Source organism: Salminus brasiliensis, chromosome 4, assembly GCF_030463535.1.
Source record: "Salminus brasiliensis chromosome 4, fSalBra1.hap2, whole genome shotgun sequence".
NCBI classification, from domain to species: domain Eukaryota; kingdom Metazoa; phylum Chordata; class Actinopteri; order Characiformes; family Bryconidae; genus Salminus; species Salminus brasiliensis.
The window spans coordinates 2,425,838-2,434,001 of record NC_132881.1 but is presented as its reverse complement, the minus strand read 5'-3'; the positions used below and the strand labels follow the sequence as shown (position 1 = coordinate 2,434,001).

Below are 8,164 nucleotides of genomic sequence, written 5' to 3'. Positions count from 1 at the left end.
CTGAGGTTAATCTTCAATCTGAAGATGATACACACCATTACTCTCACTGAGGGTAGGGACACGCATTCTCTCATATCGCTCACTGGACCCTGTCCTTCTTCTTGGTGTGCCTGACATTCCTTACGCATTCAGTCAGTGATCAAACAGCGTCTAGAAGACAAGACAGACATCTTTAGGTTTAGGTCAGGGATGGTCAGTTCCTAATTCTGTTGAAGCAGGGAAATCAGCAAACTGTGCTGGACTCCGACCATTGTCGCTCAGCCCTGGTTTAGGTTAAACTGTCTGACTTTAGGTCAATAAAAGGTCAATTCTACATCTGCTTCATCGTCTGAATCTAGAAACGACTACAGGGCAACAAGGGACCTACATTAAATATTATATATACTAATATCTATATTAAATAGAATTAAACTGAAGATGCAGACAGGGTTAAAGATAGATTTTATCTCTGATTTAAGACGATAGATTAAAAAACTAAGTTAATCGTCGCTGTCACGTAAAAACCTCATATCTCCTTAACTAAAAATGTCAGAAAACAGACCAACATTTTGTGTAAGAGTGGAGAGTTTAGATCCCCCTCTTTTGACAGATGAACTAACTCAATCTGCTGTTGTTGTGTCACATTTACAGCGAGACTCTGAGCTAACGCTATGCTAAAGTTTTCCTCTTCCCCGAACTTTCCGTTCCACCTTAAATGATTCAGCAGTGCTGTTCTGTGGCACTATTTAAGGTGGAATGGAGAGTTAGCATTAGAAGCTAACTTTAGCTTTAGTTTTGGCTGCTAACTGGTAGCGTCACCACACTTATCAGTTCAAATAAAGCTGGGCTTAGTTTTACTCACTGAAAGAACGTCACAGATGAACTCTGTCTAGGGTAGCTATCAAAAAATGAGCAGTTCAAAGCCACTAACAACACAAAAGAAACTATTTAAAACAGAGAGACAATCATTTTTTATTTATTGCCACATCTGTGGTAATCCCCTTAAATCTTTGTTATTCGTGTTTGGCATGTTAAACACACATCATTGGGCAACAAGACAAAAATATTTGTTCCCTTCATGTCTACAACTGAGAACAGAAAAGACATTTTTGACATTAAAATGCAGAAAAATCAATTAAACCCAATAGAAATAAATGATCAGACATGTCTGTGTTGTCTTGCTGTCGAGTGGTTTTTATTAAGTTAAGCTTCTTACTGTCAGAAAACGCTTCTCAATTATGTTAAATATTCTGGGATTCTTTATTGTGGACAAATCTTTAAGACTTTTCGAAGTTGTTGGGAATTTAGTTTGGGGGGGGAAATAAACAGCAAAGCTTTACTACTTTAACGGGAATATTTCAATAAATTCCAATAAATTTCTTAAAGAAAAAAAAAATAATAATCAAACATCAGTCGCTGCTGATTTACTTCTGATTTGCCGGAGGAAAACTGAACAGAAATTGAAAACGTTCACACTTATAAAGCATCTCCTCTAATCAGCATGTTGGGCTGACCCCACACATATTTCAGCAAAACAACAACATTTATACATAAAGACCATGATAATGAGAGTGCTCTGATGTGTACAGCGTGAGGCCGGATTAAGCCCTTGGCGTAAATATACACACATTAAAAACAACTTTGAAATTGTTTTGACCAACATAAATAAAAGGAATGACATTATAAAAAGAGAAGCACATTTAACAGAATCAAATTAAAAACATAACAGAAATATTAATCATAGAAATATTAATAAAAAAACAGTCTTAAGTCTTTTAAGTTACTAAACTCAAATATACACAGCTATAACCTTTTTCTATTTACATATGTACAGTTAGTATTTATTTCTCTGCAAAAAGGTTCTATGTAGACCTTAAATGTCAGAAAAGTGTCAGAGAAAGCCAAGCTATATTAAAACATTCATAAACTGACCAGGACAGAAATCCAGCAGAAGGCATTCGAGACAAATTTGAAGTTTGAAAACGGAAAAGTTCTCTTTGAAAATGTCAGTTTTTCAACTAACCATCCAATGTTTGATAGTAGTACTGCATCCACGGATTTACCCAGTACACAAGCTGAATAGCTGTCCTTGAGGAAAAATGCAGAAACTCAAAAGCTGGAAACGGCGCTTCACACAAACTTAAGGCATGTCAAGACGCAGACACGAACTAAACCGAAGCTGCCTTTAGTGGATTTGTCTTCGGCCACGCAGGTCACAATTACTGACGCATCCGCTGTTTTTTTTTTGTTTGTTTGTTTGCTTTTTAATTCCGTCATTTTTATTTTTTTTCCTTTTCACAATCAGCAAAAACACGTGTAAACAGAAGAAAAAGGTCTGAACGAAAAAAAGGGTCATGGACGGCTCCGTTTTCGGACAAAAATATAAAACCAATGTCCGATGCTTGTGTTTTTCCCAGTTTGCTCATACGTAGTGATCTTTCACCTGTTCGCTATTGTTCAAATTCTTACATCGGTTGTCCTTAGCGCTGTAGTGAGTCCTTGAGGGCTGTTTCTGGGCCGCAGTGCAAATAGTGTACACTACCTCCCCTTTAGTGTACTTCAGAGAAGGGCACTTATCCACCACTAGCCCTTTCCCACCTCCCTCTTCTCCGTCCTCATCCTCATTCTCCTTCTCCGCCCCGTCTCCGACCCTGTCCAGAGGGTACATTAGGCTTTTGCTTTCTTCTCCAATGTCTATGTTGTCTTTATGGGGCGACTGAGCGTCCAGTAGCGCCCCCCTCTGGTTATTGCTGCTCTCCTCTATTGGAGCGTTGGTCCTCTCTCTTGCTTTCCTGCGCTTGCGGAACCAGCAGATGCAGACCACCACGCAGGAGATCCACAGCAAAGCGAACAACGCGCACAGCAGCGGAACCAGATAATCTATGAAGAGAGTTTATAGGGCGATGAGTGAGAGCGTTCAGAACACAACCGCAGATCGCGAATAGACACTCTAATTATGAAGATTAGCTCCCCTTCAATCAGTAAATCATTTTAACTTTAAAATGCGTTTTTCCAAGCGTATCAGGAAGAAAGGTAATACAACTGTAATCACCCCTTTAATGGGTGGAACCAATTTCTTCACTGTGGGACCATCTTTAACTGTTGCTGACCTTCTTTACTGCAGTCATTCATTGTGAACAGCACATGTTAACATTGCGGATGAAGCAACACAACGTATCATATTGTAACACATGATTTTAGCTCGTGGCTAACATCTAAGTTAAGCTGCTTCAAATATTGTACTCTTATATAACACAAGTTCAGTGCTCTAATAAACTGATATATATAAAAATATTAACAGTGATTCATTGAAAAACGTATCAAAACAGTTTGTAAGCACACTGTCAGATCTGTGTTTTTTACTTTTAAAATTAAATCAAAAGTTTGGGGCAGCTTCTTTTGAAGTTAAAAAAACATTATTTTTATAGTGTTTTTATAGTGTGAATTGTTACACCCCTAGTAAATAGTGTTTTTGTAAATTAGCTATCAAGCTTGTCCTCATCCTTTGGCCCAGGAACAGGAAATTATTTTGTACAAAACTAAACTTTGGTGTTCAGTGAAGCGTTCAGCAAAGTTTCAATAATAAACACAAAGCAGAAATCTGTCAAACCAAAATGTCCTCCTCCCACCTCTCTGAGAACAGTCTGGGCGTGGTCTTAATATTCTAATTAACACGAGTGACTGAAAGCGAACGAAATTTGCTAACGTTTCGTTACCATGGCAACGCACCCTGCCTTGAGACGGAGAGGTTCTGATATTTGGAACCGTTTTTCCGGCCCATATTCGGATACAAGCCCTGCGGCAGTCGGCTATGCGTACCCAGGTGGGCATCAGGCATCGTATCGCCCCTGCTACTGTGCTGCACTGAGATCTCCCATCCCTCTCGACACTCAGCCACTAAATTCTGAATGTGAGGGACAATGAGGGGCATGAGGTGCAGCCACTGTCCTGCTTTTTTCTTATTCAGCTGGGGTCCCTGTACAAAAAGCAGACTCCCCCAAAGATTTAATTGGGAGGAAAATCACACTTACCCATGGAGGTGGGCATGACCTGTGCTCCAACTTTAACCTCTCGTATGGCCAGGAGCAGAGTGCTGTTGTGACGTCTGGACAGAACGTTAATGATAGAACTGACCACTTCCTGTATCTTTCCTGGCTCCTCAACTGCAGAAGACTGTTGATATGACTAGAAAGACAAGACAGAGAACCACAATCAGGTTGCTTATTAGCCAAGTACAGTATAACACTGTGTGTGTGTGTGTGTGTGTGTGTGTGTGTGTGTGAATAATTATAAAGTTGCATTCAAACTCAAACATTTCTATCCAAGTTATTTCCAGATCTGACCCTAACAGAAAAAGTATATCACACACATAAAGCAGCTACGAAGAAGCTACGGCTTATTCGGAAGTAGGTAGAAGACCCACCCGTTATTAAAATGTTGATTTATTAATCATAAGGCACTACAGAATCCTGGTATTCAGTAATTGCTCAAATTTAATATAACTAGGCGAGCAATTAAACCCTTTACACCCTGATTTGAGTGTATGCCAGCCAACATATCGCTCAGTCTCTGAAAGAGTTACGATAATAATAACAGGGTTAACACTTATAAGGTTTGTTTTTAATGCAATATATTAAAGGCAATAAACAGGAAACAATGAAACTTGGCTCCACAGGAATATCAGAACGTTAAGCTCAACATCCACACAAGAGACAGTATTATGAGAGCACAGACCACAAAACAGCACCACTCCTTTTCAGGAAAATTCTCCGAACACTGCACGCCGTTAATCTTACAAACATTACAGCGTGGAAGTGAGGGTCAAGCGCTTATTCTGCCCATTAAGGGCTTAGGGGGGGAGAGTGGATAGACCTGTCTCTCTTTGTTTCTATGGCGAGAGTATGAATGGCCAAAGGTGACATCAGAGTAAGGGCAGGCGTAGAGGGGTATACGTATGGAGGGAAGTAGAAAGAGAGACGGTGCATGTGCGTAAAGGAGGGAAGATTGATTGCCTAAGTGCAGGAGGTAGGTATTTAGAATTCAGAGGTAAAAGGTCTGAAATGATAAGCAGATGTAAAGTAAAAAGCCAAAAGGTTGAGGGTGGCTGGGGTGGGGGGGAACAATGCCTGGTGTTTCGCTTTTACAAATGGTAAAAAAAAGAGGTTTTATGAGTGCTCTCTGGAAACCATCTAAGCTCTGAATTAAGTGCCTGCTTTTTAATAGAGTGCAAACTCGAAAAGCGAACGGCAATTTGGAGAAAAGGGGGGGGAGAGAGAGAAAGAGAGAGAAAAGGACAGAGAAAGAAAGGAAACCGATATCTAATTTAAAAGAAGTCGGGAAAAGAACAGAACAGAGAGAAGGCTAGTAAACCAGCGTGCATCGTAAACTAAAAACATGCAGATGTAATGGCCTTTTAAGGCAGCTGTCTAAGAAGCTGTCTGCTTGCAAGTTTAGATTTCAACAACACTTTGGATTATTGTGAGCTGAACTTAATACTAAACAATAAGAAACCATGCAGAGCTTTCTGAAAACTACAATTAATATCTATCTGTAAAAAAAAACACAAGTCTGAAAAGGGCATAAGGGAGACCAGAAGTAAAATATGAACAAAAGTATTGGGACACCTGTGCATTCATTGTTTCTTCTGAAATTAAGGGTATTAAAAAGAGCTGATCCTGCTCTGATTTTGATCTGATTTTGGAGGAGCATTGCTGCAAGAATCTGATTGCATCCAGCAACAAGAGTGATGTTAATGAGGGCAGGATTACAGATGGAAAAATCGCTTGGCTATGCATCGGAAGATTTTCAGCAACAATACGTGATTGGCGGATATTTCTCTAATTTAGCTAATCCGGAGAGCCAATCAGATTATATATGTGAGTTAAGGATTACAGCAGCTCTCTACCTCTACTAGACAAGCTGTGTTTGTGCATTTGCACATCTGTGTCAGCAATGTACATAGTACATATCATTGCTTTTTTCATAAAACAGTTTTACATCTGTTTAGATTTAGTTTGGATTTCCGCATTGTGACGTTTTGTATGAAGAGGGTTTTTCATCTTAGGTTAGAGAAGTGTGTTTGGGACTGGACAGTCAGAGGTTTTTGATCCCCAAGACCGGCATCCATGACTGAGGTGCCCTTGTGCAAGGCACCTAACTCCCATCAAGTGCTGAGATGGCTGCTGTGTTCTCACTGCTCTAATAACTACTGTAAGTATGTGTGTGTGTGTGTGTGTGTGTGTGTGTGTGTGTGTGTGTGTGTTCACTGCAACAGATGGGTTAAATTCAGAGGTTAAATTCTGTGGTACTGGCATGCAATAGCCCTAGGTGTTTAATGAAGGCTTCTGGGAAAGAAACTCACCATAGCGACCTCCACTGAGTTGCTGCTAGAAGGTGACCGCTCACACAGAATAAACAGCATGTGGTCTTCAGCCAGGGTACGAGTGCTTGGGAGGTATCTTAGCTCTGAACAGATACCCTCTACAGTTGTTCCCTGTAAAAATGAATAAAAAACAGATTTAGAATATTCTAAATCACAGGGTCATATAAAAAAAATATATATATATATATATATTATCAGTATTTTACCTGGGGTAGGCTGTTTGTATCAAAAATCAGAGTAACACGTGCACAGCTGTTGTCCAGGTAACTGTTGTTAGGTTTGCAGTTGGTGTCAACTGGTGGAGAATCCGGGACAGAGCACATGCCCCACTGGTGGCAAGGTGGGCGGAGACAGGAAAGTAAATGATCATCTGTGCACTCCTGTCCTCCAGGACAATGCTGGCGCTGCGGCTCACCTGAACTCGTGTGCAACAAGCAGAGCTGACCACCACAATGCACCTACAGAAGATGTACGGTACCAGTTACACACTTATCCTTTATTATACTTACACAGGATTTATTCCAGTGTGCAGGTTAATGGAATTTGCAGGAATAACAAAAATTACACTGGTACCTTGGTGCACTTTGTGTTTCCATTCACACACTGGCAGGTGTTACACTCCTCTTCCCAACGGCTTCCATGTGGAACTGGCTCCTCAGAGTGCTGGCACACCTTACCAACACCAACAACTACAAGAAAAAAAAAACATGGAGAGAAATAGAGAAGATAGAAGGACAAAATGTAAGTCTGTTGAATTCCACCAGGCCATGGCAAATACTTCCTGCCAACTGACAAGCATACAAAGCACTGTTAACCTGAAGTGAACTTGAACTGTTCTGGGCAGAGCTTCCCAAAAGCACCTTGGCATAAAGTGCTTTTTTAAAAGGTTGGGCGAGAATCACACTGAACACTTTCTGAACCGGTTAAGTGTGATCTTAATATTTTAATGCTTCTGGGTAACTGGGCCCGAACAGTGTGGCTTACTTGTCCAAGTAACGTCTACAAAGTGCAACAACGTTACAAACCTCTCATCAAATATTGGCTTGAAAAAGAGGTCAAATCGAACCATCTGTTCGATCACTGTACATCCCTACATATTACATTGAAGAACCTCGGAGAACCTAAATCTATGGGTTTTTTTTTTTTCTTTCTAACTAAGTGAATCTGGCTCTTCAGGGCCCCCAGTATAAAGGTACAAAGTCTGTCTCATGAAGATCTTCCCATCCCATTTCTTCCCTTGTCTAATAAACATCTGCTGTATTTCACCAGTATTGCTCTGCTCTTCATGTGAAATGGGCGGGTCCTAAAAGTGTGTCAGGTCAATCACAAGGCTAACATGGTGCCGCCCTCTCCTCGAGTCTAAATAACCTGGAGAGCTAAAGTTAAACCTGACGAGCTAAAGCTTGAGCCTAGCATGCCCATGTGAGGTCGTGACGCACCACCGTAGCCAAAGATGCTCCGCTGCCCGTCGCTCACCAATACCCATTTAGTATCATACAATTGAGATCCTAATAAGGCTCTAAAAGGCAGAGCTAAAGGCATAAAATGTTTATTTAAACTAACAAAAAAAGGTAACGTCCTTCACGTATAGAAATAATGATTAGACATTTGTCTACAGGAAAGAACATGCAGCCTGCACTAGTGCTTAGAGTGCTTTTGCAGGGTACCCACATTCCTGACAATGAGGTCCAGCTCGGCCCAGTGGACACACACAGCGATAGCTGTTAATCTCATCTACACAGGTGGCTCCATAAGAACAGGGAGAGGACTGACATTCATCAACATCTGAGGAGAGAAAAAAGA

The 8,164-nt window shown here is 40.7% G+C and overlaps 1 protein-coding gene across 2 annotated transcripts in view; it reads right to left on the bottom strand.

Moving 5' to 3' along the window:
- Nucleotides 1-943: 943 nt before the first annotated feature.
- Nucleotides 944-8,164, bottom strand: part of jag2a (jagged canonical Notch ligand 2a) — a 46,751-nt gene continuing 39,530 nt past the window's right edge. For both annotated transcript variants that reach the window (XM_072677317.1, XM_072677318.1), the window contains 6 exons: nt 8,033-8,146; nt 6,935-7,050; nt 6,568-6,819; nt 6,341-6,472; nt 4,011-4,164; nt 944-2,859 (listed from right to left, as the gene is read on the bottom strand). In XM_072677317.1, coding sequence (XP_072533418.1) covers nt 2,402-2,859; nt 4,011-4,164; nt 6,341-6,472; nt 6,568-6,819; nt 6,935-7,050; nt 8,033-8,146 — 1,226 coding nt within the window. In that variant the 3' untranslated portion in view covers nt 944-2,401. The remainder of the gene's footprint in view (nt 2,860-4,010; nt 4,165-6,340; nt 6,473-6,567; nt 6,820-6,934; nt 7,051-8,032; nt 8,147-8,164) is intronic.